The sequence below is a fragment of the Bos indicus x Bos taurus genome, chromosome 5 (assembly GCF_003369695.1).
Source record: "Bos indicus x Bos taurus breed Angus x Brahman F1 hybrid chromosome 5, Bos_hybrid_MaternalHap_v2.0, whole genome shotgun sequence".
NCBI lineage: Eukaryota > Metazoa > Chordata > Mammalia > Artiodactyla > Bovidae > Bos > Bos indicus x Bos taurus.
This window is the reverse complement of record NC_040080.1, coordinates 97,002,311-97,014,990: the sequence shown is the minus strand read 5'-3', so window position 1 is coordinate 97,014,990 and position 12,680 is coordinate 97,002,311. Positions and strand designations below refer to the sequence as shown.

At 42.9% G+C, this 12,680-nt stretch overlaps 1 protein-coding gene across 1 annotated transcript in view; it reads right to left on the bottom strand.

Annotated features, from left to right (window-relative positions):
* Window positions 1-11,089, bottom strand: part of UBE2N (ubiquitin conjugating enzyme E2 N) — a 40,178-nt gene extending 29,089 nt beyond the window's left edge. The window contains exon 1 of the mRNA XM_027543164.1: window positions 10,963-11,089. Within this exon, the coding sequence (XP_027398965.1) occupies window positions 10,963-10,992 (30 nt within the window). The 5' untranslated portion in view covers window positions 10,993-11,089. The remainder of the gene's footprint in view (window positions 1-10,962) is intronic.
* Window positions 11,090-12,680: the final 1,591 nt, after the last annotated feature.

Sequence of the window (12,680 nt, the reverse complement as noted above, 5' to 3'; positions counted from 1 at the left end):
TTTAAAGTAAAAATTTACTGCCCACCGACAATTTAAAAATAATAATGGCTCACAAGGCTAAAGAAATTTCTTAAATTTTCTAGAGCAATGCAGATTTCAAATGTGATTAGTTTTATGGAAACCAACAGATTTAAAACTTCTGCTTTGCTTCATTCAACATTTAATTTCTTTAAAGTATTTATTTAGAAAAACAGCCCCCAAAAAAAGTTTTTAAGGGAATAAAGTATTGATACATACTACAATATGGATTAACCTTGAAAACATGCTCACACACCAAAATTTTATGTGATTCCATGTATATGAAATGCCCAGAATACGTGAATACATAGAGACAGAAAGTGGCTAAGTGGTGGCCAAGGGCTGAGGGAGTAAGGAGAGAGAACTGCTGAAGATGGAGGGTTTCTTTTTTCAGGTGATGAAAAAGTTCTGTAGTTAGATAGTGTTGATAGCTGCACAACTTTGTGAATATGTTAAAAACACAGAATTATACATTTTAAAAGAATGAATTTTATGATATGTGATTTGTACATCAAAAAATGGAAGCATTTGGTTTTCCTTTCATATTCAGTAAGTTTTCATATTCATATTCATTTTTATCTACAAAGTGGAAATCAGAATAGTAAAAGAAAGTAAAGGGGAAATAATTATCCATATTACTTGATTATTTTTAGTATGTACATTCTGTATTACTATATTAATTGCATTTTTAGTAAATGACTATAAATCCATAAACTACACTTCTAAAGGAAAAAAAAACTTCAAATTAAAAGACTGCATATGAAGTGTCTGTAGGCCAAGCGAGTAAGTGCTGACTCACGTTACGGTTTTAGCACTGCTCAAGTGTCTTCCTAGAGTTTTGTATATCTAACCTGGAATAACATTCTTCTCCCCACACTCCACTTTTCCCCTTATCTTTCAAAATTCAGCTCCAATGTCACCCCCCTAAAAACCTCTTTCCCTATACCAATCTGGAGGGGTCTCAGAATGTCAGTCTTCAACGTCCTCACTGATGCCTGTTTTCTATATATGAGAAGGTAGCTTTACATGTGATTTTAATTCCACCACATTCTACCTACCTTTGCACTGAAGCCAAGCACATGCAAGGCCACTGTTTCTGCAAGGTACACCCTACAAAATCATCTGGAGAGCTTAAGACAAAACATAACAAAAAACAAGCTGGGGCTGACAACTGTTTAATTTATAAATGCCCAAATAGTTCTGATGCACAACCATAAACTAACTGCTCAGATTATAAACAAGTCTTCACAGAAAATATCTTCTAGTTCCTACCACTCAATACATCAGCAACCCGCCCAGTTAAACGGGAAAAAGATTCTGATAAGAAATAGACAAGGTCTGGCCAAGTGTTCTGATTTCTAATCACAGTCAGTGGCAGGAACCTGAATTGAGATTGCAACACTTTTAGTTTAACCCTTATCTGAACTACAGCAATAAAGACAGGGTAGACAGTACTTCACAGGGGGTGGGGGGTTGGGGGGGCAGCGGTTATCACCTAATGGGGATAGCTCTTTTATAACCAAGGTAAAAGACTTCAAAAGCTTTATAGCTGTCAATCACTGTGCCATCCACTATGAAAAGAAATGACTTCTTTAAAGCCCAAGCAAGAATAACAGTATGTGCAAGTGCCGGGGGAATTTTACTGGAAAGTACTTTTCCTTAGTCTCTCTGAGGCAGTGAGGAAATTAAGTAGGTATATACCCTCCCTTGAGTGGAAAACGCAAAATTCAATTTAATATGTAAATGAGTATAAGACAATCTATTTTTAGGCTTACTGAATGAAAAACATCTTGTTTCAAACACACTGGAGAGGTTACGGTCTGAGGCAGTGACACCTCAAACGTATTTCCCCATCTGCTCTGTAGTTCCCTCTCACTGGAACCCCAGACGCCCCCAGATCCAGGGGCCCAGGAGAGCAGGAGAGGACCTGCCGCCCCAGAGAGGCATTCCATCTCGAGGCAAACTGCAGTACTGAACAGGACTCACGCAAAGGCCCCTAACTGAACTACATAAGGCACTACCCACCACCCACACTGGACTTCTGCAATCTATTGTACATTCGTCCTGTCTCTCCCCTTCCAGTATTCGTATTTGCTATTCCCTGCGTCCACTCTCTCCCTCCTCCTCTTCACGTTTAAAAGCATTCCTCAGCAGATGCCTTTCCTCTGACCATGGTATACTCCAGGTTTTCCTTCTTTCATAACACACCTCACAGTAATTTCTTGTTTCACAACTGTTTCAGCAGACAAGGATACTTGTCTTGTTTACCTGGTTTAGTGAATACATACTATGCAGTCAATAAACATCCATTTAATTGAACTTAATGTTTAAATTTAATGTTTTATGAATGGATAACAAGAAGGCAGACAAATCACAAGGTTATAGAAGACTGAACTTTGGCCTTGGGCTCTTTCTAGCTTACTACAGCCACTTGTGCCACTGTCCAATGGTAAGGGGTATCTCTAATTTTCTTGAGGAGCTCTCTTGTCTTTTCCATTCTATTGTTTTCCTCTGCTTCTTTGCACTGTTCACTTAAGAAGGCTGCATTCAGATGGGTGTATCTTTCCTTCTCTCTTTCGCCGTTCATTTCTTTTCTCAGCTATTCGTAAGCCCTCCTCAGACAACCATTCTGCCTTTTTACATTTCGTTTTCTTGGGGATGGTTTTGATCACCGCCTCCTCTACAACATTACGAACCTCCGTCCACAGTTCTTCAGGCACTCTATTAGATCTAATCCCTTGAATCTATTTGTCACTTCCAGTGTATAAGGGATTTGATTTAGGCCACACTTGAATGGCCAAGCGGTTTTCCCTACTTTTCTCCAATTTAAGTCTGAATTTTGCATTATGAAGCTCAAGCTGGAATCCAGATTGCTGGAAGAAATATCAATAACCTCAGATATGCTGATGACACCACTCTAATGGCAGAAAGCAAAGAGGAACGAAAGAGCCTCTTGATGAAGGTGAAAGAGCTGGCTTAAAACCGAACATTCAAAAAACTAAGATTATAGCATCCGGTCCCATCACCTCATGGCAAACAGATGGGGAAAAAAATGGAAACAGTGACAGAGTTTATTTTCCTGGGCTCCAAAATCACTGCAGATGGTGACTGCAGCCATGAAATTAAAAGATACTTGCTCCTTAGAAGAAAAGCTATGACAAACCTAGACAGCATATTAAAAAGTAGAGGCATTACTTTGCCGACATAAACAAAGGTCCATATAACCAAAGCTATGATTTTTCCAGTAGTCACATATGGATGTGAGAGTTGGGACCATAAAGAAGGCTGAGTGAAAAGAATTGATGCTTTCCAACTGCGGTGCTGGAGAGACTCGTTAGAGTCCCTTGGACAGGAAGGAGATCAAACCAGTTAATCCGAAAGGAAATCAACCCTGAATATTCATCAGGACTGAAGCTGAAGCTCCAATACTTTGGCCACCTAATGCAAAGAGCCAACTTCTTGGAAAAGACCCTGATGCTGGGAAAGATTGAGGGCAGAAGGGGGTAAGAGAGGATGAGATGGGTGGATGGCATCATCGACTCAATGGACATGAGTCTGAGCAAACTTGAGGAGATCGTGAAAGAAAGGGAAGCCTGGCATGCTGCAATCCATGGGGTTGCAAAGAGTCAGACACGACAGAGCAACTGAACAACACGGTGACTGAACAACAGGGTAAGAGGGTAAAGGGGATGGTAATCCCAATGACCCTTAAAGGTCACTAAAAACACACTGACTTTACAGCAACAACTTTCCTTAGTGTAAACTACAAAGGAATCTTAGAAAGCTATGAAGAAATAAAAAGCACCCATAGTCTCCAGACACAAAGATAACATTTATTGCCTTTCTTTCTAGTATTTTTCTAGACTACAGAGCCTGCAATCACTGGATTGTAAGACTCTTAAAAACAAAAACCGATTTGCCCAAAACAGACCAAACCTCTGATACTGGCATATTGTGACAGCACTGAAAACTAACGCTATCCCATGCTAAGTCGTGTCAGTCAGGTCTGACTCTGCGACCCCATGGACTGTAACCCCCCAGGCTCCTCTGCCCATGGGATTTCCCAGGCAAGACTACTACTAAAGGAATTTGAAAATATGAAGACAAAATAGTCAATTTAAAAAAAAAAAAGGCAAAATATGTCAACATTAGATTCTGAAATCAGTACCTAAATGTACTTCAAATTACAGCCAAATTCTAATTATTCAGAAACATCTGAGTTACAGGCCAGCTCCAAATTATAAAAATGTCTATTCCTAAATATCCTCAGGGAATTTTACAATAGCTACATCCAGAATTTTAACAAACATACAACACCCCGAATGGTGTGGTGCAGCTCTTGAAAAACTAGATAATGAAGAATTCTTTCTGTAGATTCCCAGTTCCCCAGTTCTTCCAACCACACATTTAATAGTTTCTGTCACCAGAAATGCCAGGGCCACAGATCTCACTCTCTTAAGACTATGGTGATCCTACATCCTACGTAATCTACAATCAAAGATGACTACTTAATATTAAAAAGACCAAAAACAAAAAAACTTCACCTGGGAAGCATATTAAAAAGCTGCTAAGATTTTAACTGAAGTTAACTGAATCCCTATTTTTCATCTCCTAATTTGTAAATCCACACTGATGTCCTATATTACATTTGCAAATAAACCAAGAAGAAATCTTTAATACGGGGGGAAAAAAAGAATCTTATTTCTTAATGTAACACTGCTACGTACACTGTGCCTTTCAGATCCACCTTGGTTTTCACAAGTAAAATCATGTAACATTAAGCAGCCACATGAGAACCGGGCTGACTAGAACTGTAATGTCCAAAGCCCCTGCTGAATGCCATCCTCATTTCCTTGGTTCTGCTATGTATTCCTCACTGTTTATGCATCCATAACTCAGACTCAAATGGCTGTTCAGAATCCATACTACTTGAATCCAAGGCAGGAAAGTTATTTTCTTCCTAAATCCATTTACACACAGGTAAAACAAATCACTAGTGACAGCACAGGGAAAAAGTAAAAATACTGACTTGCCAGCCAGGAATCTTAGTCATCCAACTTCTTTGGCCTACAGTCTCCTCATTGGAGAAGTAGAAGGATAATGTTCTCTACTGTATATAGCTGGAAGTCATCACAAGTGTGGAAAAAACTCAGAACCTCTACAAAGCAAATGAGAAATATTTCTGATACAATTATTTAGAATGCTGGTTACTCAGGAAGTACTTAATAATTTGACAAAACTCAATTTCTGTTGTGTGAGAGCTGATCAATCCGGGCTGAACAAAGTGCATGACAAAGAGGAGCTTAAAAAAAACTCAACTGACTGCTATTTTTAACCTACTTTCAATTATGCCTACATTCCATAATCAAAACATCAGGTAGTATATTAAACAATATCCATACAGCCTGAAAGTTTAATCATCACCAAAAGCAGTTCAGGGACTCCAACCTGGAATCCATGGAGCCTGAGGGAGTTCACAAATAAGCTTGTCAAGAACCTGAATCCCCAGAAGTCATATGCAAAAAATACACCTGATTCTTAAATTGGAACCACCACCACAAGAGCTAAACACCACACTGTTTCTACTCATATTTTTACTATATGGGGTTATATGCTTCCTAAAAATGTTTTTATTACAATTTATAACAAGTGCAGGTTCAGATCTTGGTAAGTTTTTCATGCCTTTTTTTTTTCTTAAATGGGAAAAAAACACATTATCAGCCAAAGATTTTCAGGGCTTAAAAAAGGGGTTGGTTTTCTGAATTACTTACTAAAAACTACCTTATGTACTAAAATACATATCAAATGATATTAAAATATGTATCACTTTTAGTGACAAAAACCCTATTTTTTCAAAATAAAAATTAAAATAAAAAACAGAACTCAAGACTCAGTACAACATCAGATTACATTTTTAAGAAATCTGATATTGTACTGAGTCTTGAGTTCTCTTTAGTTTCAAATTACATTTTTAAGAATTTGAAACTAAACCTCATGAAACAGAAAAACAAATTGTAGGAAAAACTGATTAAACTCTAATCTCAGAAGGTTGGTTAGCTAGGTTTTAATCAAGTAAGTCAACTCCTTGAGTAAGTTAGTAACTATTAGCTTAGGCTATATTTTATTTATTTCATGATTAATTTTGAGAAGAAAATTAAAGGAATATCATTCTGTCAATGTAACATGTAAAACATAAATTTGTTTTTAACCAAGCCGCAACTACAGATCTCTTTTATCTGTTTCCAACTCTGCTTCTTTATGACAGATAGATTAAGGAAGGGAGCTTTCACCCTATGTGACTTTAAGCTTTAATTGCTCTGTCATTTTTATATAGACTAAAAGACGTTTAGCCCAGGAAAAAAAGAGGAAAGAAAAGCAAATTCTATAATTCAAGCTAAACACGTAACTACCAAGATTTAGTATAACTCATATATTTGCAAAATATCACTGTGTAAGACTACATCACAGCAGTCTGTATAGCAAAAGACAGGGAACAATCTAGAAGTTATCAATATGCAATTAGTAAAATTAAGATCTAACCACAAGGTTTCACAAAGCAGTCCTTTACAAAAAACTAGTCACCTCAAAGATCTATTTAGGGGCAAAGGGAGGAATTAAGATATAGTATTTACTTGATGTGTGTGTGCTAAGTCGCTTCAGTTGTGTCAGACTCTGCAATCCTATTGTACGTAGCCTGCCAGGCTCCTTTGTCCATGGAATTCTCCAGGCAAGAATACTGAAGTGGGTTGTCATGACCTCCTCTTGGCAGGCGGGTTCTATACCAATAGTGCCACCTGGGAAGCCCATTTGTTTGGGGAGGAGGGGAACAGGCCTAACACAGACTCGCTAAGTCTCTCTGGTCTTTCAGGAGAAACATACAATAAAAGTTGTGGTTGTCTGGGGAGGGGAACTAGAATGCTGAATAACAGATGAGTCTTAATTTTCCTCTACGTATCCTTCAGAACTTTTCAAAAGTGCTCCATGTATTTCCTAGTCAACAAAAGACTGATTTATTTTGTTTTTAATGAATCTTATGGGTAGAATTAGAAACTTTCAGCTCAGACATCAATTCAGATAGAATCTACTAGGCAGTAACAATAAATTATATAGAATAACTCTCCTAAAGTTTTCTTCCAAAGAGACTGAATAGCATTCATTCAATCAGTATTTCAAAGTCTAGGCATTAGATCTGTAGATGTGTTGGAGGGATCTGAGCAAACTCCTGCCTTCATGGAGTTTCATGGAGACGGAGAAGGCAATGGCACCCCACTCCAGTACTCCTGCCTGGAAAATCCCACGGACGGAGGAGCCTGGTAGGCTGCGGTCCATGGGGCCGCTAAGAGTTGGACACAACTGAGCGACTTTACTTTCACTTTCCACTTTCATGCATTGGAGAAGGAAATGGCAACCCACTCCAGTGTTCTTGCCTGGAGAATCCCAGGGACAGGGGAGCCTGGTGGGCTGCCGTCTATGGGGCTGCACAGAGTTGGACACGACTGAAGCGACTTAGCAGCAGCAGAAGAGACAAAGAGGAAACTTTGAGTAATGATGAATGCTACACAGGAAAGAGGGAAACGGGGGATAAAGAGCAATTACGCGGGAGGAAATGGCACCCCACTGCAGTACTCTTGCCTGGAAAATCCCATGGATGGAGGAGCCTGGTAGGCTGCAGTCCATGGGGTCGCTAAGAGTCGGACACTACTGAGCAACTTCACTTTCCCTTTTCACTTTCATGCATTGGAGAAGGAAATGGCAACCCACTCCAGTGTTCTTGCCTGGAGAATCCCAGGGACAGGGGAGCCTGGTGGGATTCCATCTATGGGGTCACACAGAGTTCGACACGACTGAAGCGACTTAGCAGCAGCAGCAGCACGGGGGAGGAGGGAGGACCCAGTTTTAGGACAGTTTAGGTACACCTCTCTGAGGACAGGACATGTAAGTCGAGAACCGAGTAATACGGCAAAGTAAGCAATGGGATAAACAGAAGGAAAGCCCTGTGACTGAACATGCAGAGCCTCTTACTGTTCAGGGTACAGCAAAGCAGCAGGATGGCTGCAATGGGGTGACCCAAGGAGAGAAATGCAGGACATGGTCTCAGAGGGAGGTAGATCCCAGATGCATGGAGAGCCTTGTAGCTAGGAGGAAACACAATGAAAAACCTCTGCGGAGTTCTGAGTGGGAGAATGACTAGATTTATATTTTTAAAAGTAACACTAGCTGCTGTTTAAAAGATCAATACAGTAGGCCAGGCAACAAATGATGGAACTGAATAGTGGTTTCAGAGAGAGGAAAACATATCTGATTCAGGAGTGGGTGTGGGTGTGGGTGTGTATGTGTGTGTTAGTCACTCAGTCATGTCCAACTCTTTGCAATCCCATGGACTGTAGCCCACCAGGCTTCTCCATCCATGGGGTTTTCCAGGCAAGAATACTGGAGTGGGTTGCCATTTCCTTCTCCAGCGGATCTTCCCAACCCAAGGATCAAACCCAGGTCTCCCACATTGCAGATAGACTCTTTACTATCTGAGATTTGAAAAATAGAGCCTACAGAATTTGCTGCTGGATAAGAAATGGGAATTTAACTGCAATAGCAACTGGGTGAAGAGTAATTTAAAAAATCATCTTTATGTGTATAGTTACAGTTGTTAAGGTACTTTTACATGTATTATGTCATTTCACAATAACAAGAGGCAGGGGAAGGTCACACTGGGTCAAGATCCAAGTTCTGCCTCCTCTGCCAGCCTTGAAAAGCCCTAGGAAAAGTCCTTTGAATGGGTTTCTAGGCCCTAAAACAGTATCGTTCACTTCACAAGATTTCTGCAGGTACCAAGTGGTTGAAGTCTTTTGCAAATGTAAATAATGCCCTTTTTGAGGCAGAAAGCATCACACTGGCCAATGAGAGACACTATGTTCCCATCATTCAGGACAGCAGTGCTACCCCACTGCCACCACCATTATATTCCACATAGAACCCTGTATTGTAGTTGACAGAAAACAGGCAAACTTCTTAATTCTGATATAAAAAATAAAAGCCTACATAATATAAGCATGGTTCAATCCATCCCAGAAACAGGAGAAAACAGTTCCTTTTGCTATAAATGGCATTGAAGTAAAACCACCTCTTGCAAGATAAAATCCAAACCAAGGAAACTTTCACTAGAGATGTTATCACCAAGCCTTCAACTTATTGCTTCAAGTCCTATCTGTAAGTTCATATACAAAGTCCCACAGAATTTATTTTTCCCATCCAAGGCTTTCATATTATTGCAGAATATATCCAACCTTAAGCAAAAAAGGAAAAATATATGTAAAGTATTTAGTTCATTATGTATTTTTGAGAGTTATCTTGAATGTCAATGTGTACTGTGTACTTAGTCGATAACCTGAATAACAGTAAATAAAAATCCAAGGATATTTGGTGTATAACCCTATCCTCCATCCCTCATATTCAACTGGAGCCTCCATAAACATGACCATTGCGGCCATGCGATTATATTACATATAAAACCACATCGTAAGTACCCTCCAAAGCACACAGCCATTAAACTGCCTTGGACAGAGTCGAAGACAAATCCTTAATACAACAAATGAAGGTTTGTTTTATGCAACACTACGAAGGGTCGTATCATTCAGACTCCAGAGCACAATGACAATCTGTCCTACTTCTGTACTTTCTAGTAAGACTTTCTACCTTACAAAACACGTCGTATTTCTCTAAATCAAGAACCTTTAGGTCAGAGACACCCCATCTCAGATATATTTCACTGCAACTGCAGGAACACTACACAAATACATCATCCTTCAACAGGCCTATCACTTCACTTAGCTTGCATCTTCCCCCAAACTTTAACGACAAGTTAAATACACGTTCACCAGGTTATAGCCAGCAAATGTTTTCGCAATTTAGGCACTTGAACTCGCATAGTGAGCAACACAGAGGTTCAACTAATTTCCTTCATTAAAAATGACCAAAAATTCTCAAGGTTTTGTCTTCGTGGACTTCAAGGAACATTTCACATCTGAGCATTTGATGTTTCTGTAAAGAACTTACAAAACCAAGATGAATTTTCTACGGTTCTATTCGTACTTGTCAAAGTATATATTCATAAGAAACCAAAAAACGATTTTTAAAAAGTGTAGGAAATCCAGAGGCCAAAATTTCACAAGGTCCCCCATACCTCTCCCCCAATTCCCGCCCGGTCTCGCGTTAAAACTATTTCCTCCAAACAGAAACAGCTCTCGAAGAGTTTGCCAAGCAGAGTAAAATCACTTCGCTGAGATAACGAACGGAAACGCATTTAAAGCAGAGGAGATCGCGGAAGCGAGGGCGGTGGGGCGCGGAGCCCCCACGTCCCTGGACCCCAGCAGCAAGGGGCGAGCATGTGCCGGGCGCTGCAGGACTCGCGGCCCTCCCGGAGCCGCCTCCTGAGGCACAGGGCCCCGCCCGGCCTCACCCTCCCGGTTCATTCATTCTGAACCTGCGACTACCGCACCCCTGCACTCCCGCCCCGGCCGAGACTGGGCTCCGAGGCCGAGTGACCGCGTCGGGCCACAACCCCTGCCCGGAGTCCGGGCCCCGCCGCGATTCCCGCGCACCCGCGGCCTCTATTCTGGGGTGGTCCGAGAGGCCGCGGAGGCCCGCGCCCAAAACCAGAGTCCCGCAACACCGCAGCCCCACCCTCCGCCTAGGCGCGGGCCAGGCCTTCCCCGCTCGCGGGGGAGCCTCCTGGGGGCCCCCGATCGCCGCCACCCGGCTGCCCCACTGCGGCCGGAAGTCTCCCCGGCGCCCCCTCCCCAGCACCCGACTTCCCTCGCCGCCGCATCCAAACCCTCTCCGCGCTGCCTCGGGCCTCCTGCCGCGGGCCGCGGGCGGGAGAAAGCGAGGGGCCGAGCCGCCCGGTACGCCGACAGGGCAAGAACAGAGGCAGGAGGCCCAGGCGGTTACCTTGATAATCCTGCGGGGCAGCCCGGCCATCTTGTCAGATCCCGAGTTCGGCCTCTGGTCTCGTCTCCGGCTCCGCTCGCCTCACGCACGAGTGGAAGTCCCAGGCTCCACTTCCGGGGGACGTTGCCGCGCCCGCCTCCGCTGCCGCCGCCGCCAAGGCCCCTCGGGAAATGTAGTTCCTGCTCGGGCGCGGGCGGGCTTCCCTCGGACCTGGCCCCCTCCCCCGCGTTCCCCGCCCCAACCCCGGCCTCGGGGTGGCGGAAGTGACGCGCCGCGGCGGGGCAGGGACTTGGGGGAGGCGGCACGGGGCGGCGCGGAGCTCCGGCGCTCGTGGCCGATCCTGCCGCTCGCTGGTGGCACTGAGTGGTCCGCGCCCCGCAGGCCTCTTATCCGCGGCCACGCCCGCGCCACTGGGCGACGTAACAGAGGCCTGGCCGCCGACGTAGCCCATTCATCCGTTCGTTGGCTCTTTCAACGTTACTGCATTGCGCGCGGTCTGGGCTGGCGGTGGGCAAAAGACAGGTCAAATTGATCGCGGGCTCCTTCCTCAACGGGAAGCGAAACACCGAAACTCCCAAGTAGGGTCTCTAAAGTTTTCCAGTGAAACTCTAGCCAGAATTTTGGTGCCTAAATTTTGCATAAGTCGAGCCTTTTCGGTACACCCCTTAGTCCTAGAAAAGCTAAAAGAAAAGGATTTGGAGAGAGTTGGGGGCGGGGAATAAGAATGGTTTCTGAATGCCTGGCCCTAGCGGTTGACTTGCCGATTGAATCGCTGGAGGAATGACCTAGGAGAGGAGGATTAGAGAGTAATCCCTAAAAGAAGGATTGCCCTTAGAGTGCTGGGGTGCTAAAGGATTAAAGTGAGGGTACCCGAAAATCGGATTGTTGGGGAACCATTTCGTAACACCCTGATGATTGATTGCTTGCTATGTGATGGACTTTATGCGGTATTATTTTACTTTCTCATCATAGCAACCTTAAGGTGCTTCCTCCACTTTACAAATGAGGCTCAGAGACATTCCCTTTTCCCCAGGTTGTGTGGGAAGTTTCGTTCCGAGGCAGATCTGCCAAAACATGGACCCCTTAACTACTTAGCTACGGAATTTCCTCGCCCAGTAGCACAGACAGTAGACGGTAACTTAAAAAGTGTCCGGTGCTGTGTTAGTGGATGAGGAATACAAAGAGGCTGACCCTGCCTCCCAAGAACTGAAGAGTACAGTGGAGAATAGAGACAAGTCAACAATTACAATTCAGTGCGTTAAGGGACATAGTAGAGGTTCCTTCAAGATGTTATTTGAACACAGAGAGGCGTTAATTGCTTGAGAAGTCAGAGAAGGCTCCTCAAAGGAGAAGTGGCATCCTTAAGGATGAAGAAGAATCTGACTTGGTCAGGGGAGCATGCCAGGCCTAGAAAGCCTGCGAACTGCATTGAGCTGTAAGAAAAAAAAAAAAAATTAGTGCATTAAAGAATAGAGAATATGAATGCAAGAAACCTAGTAAGAATAACAAGAGAAAATGTCATTAGCGTGATGCTAAATGATTACATGGACTATCTCATTTAATGATAAAGTGTATAAGGTAGGCTGTCTTATTACTGTTGTTTTTTAGATGAGAAACCAAGCCTCAGAGGCAGTAATGAGAACTTTGAATATCTAGAACTCTGAAATGAGTAGTTCTGTCATTAGAAGAATTTGGGAAAGTAAATGACACTGGACAGA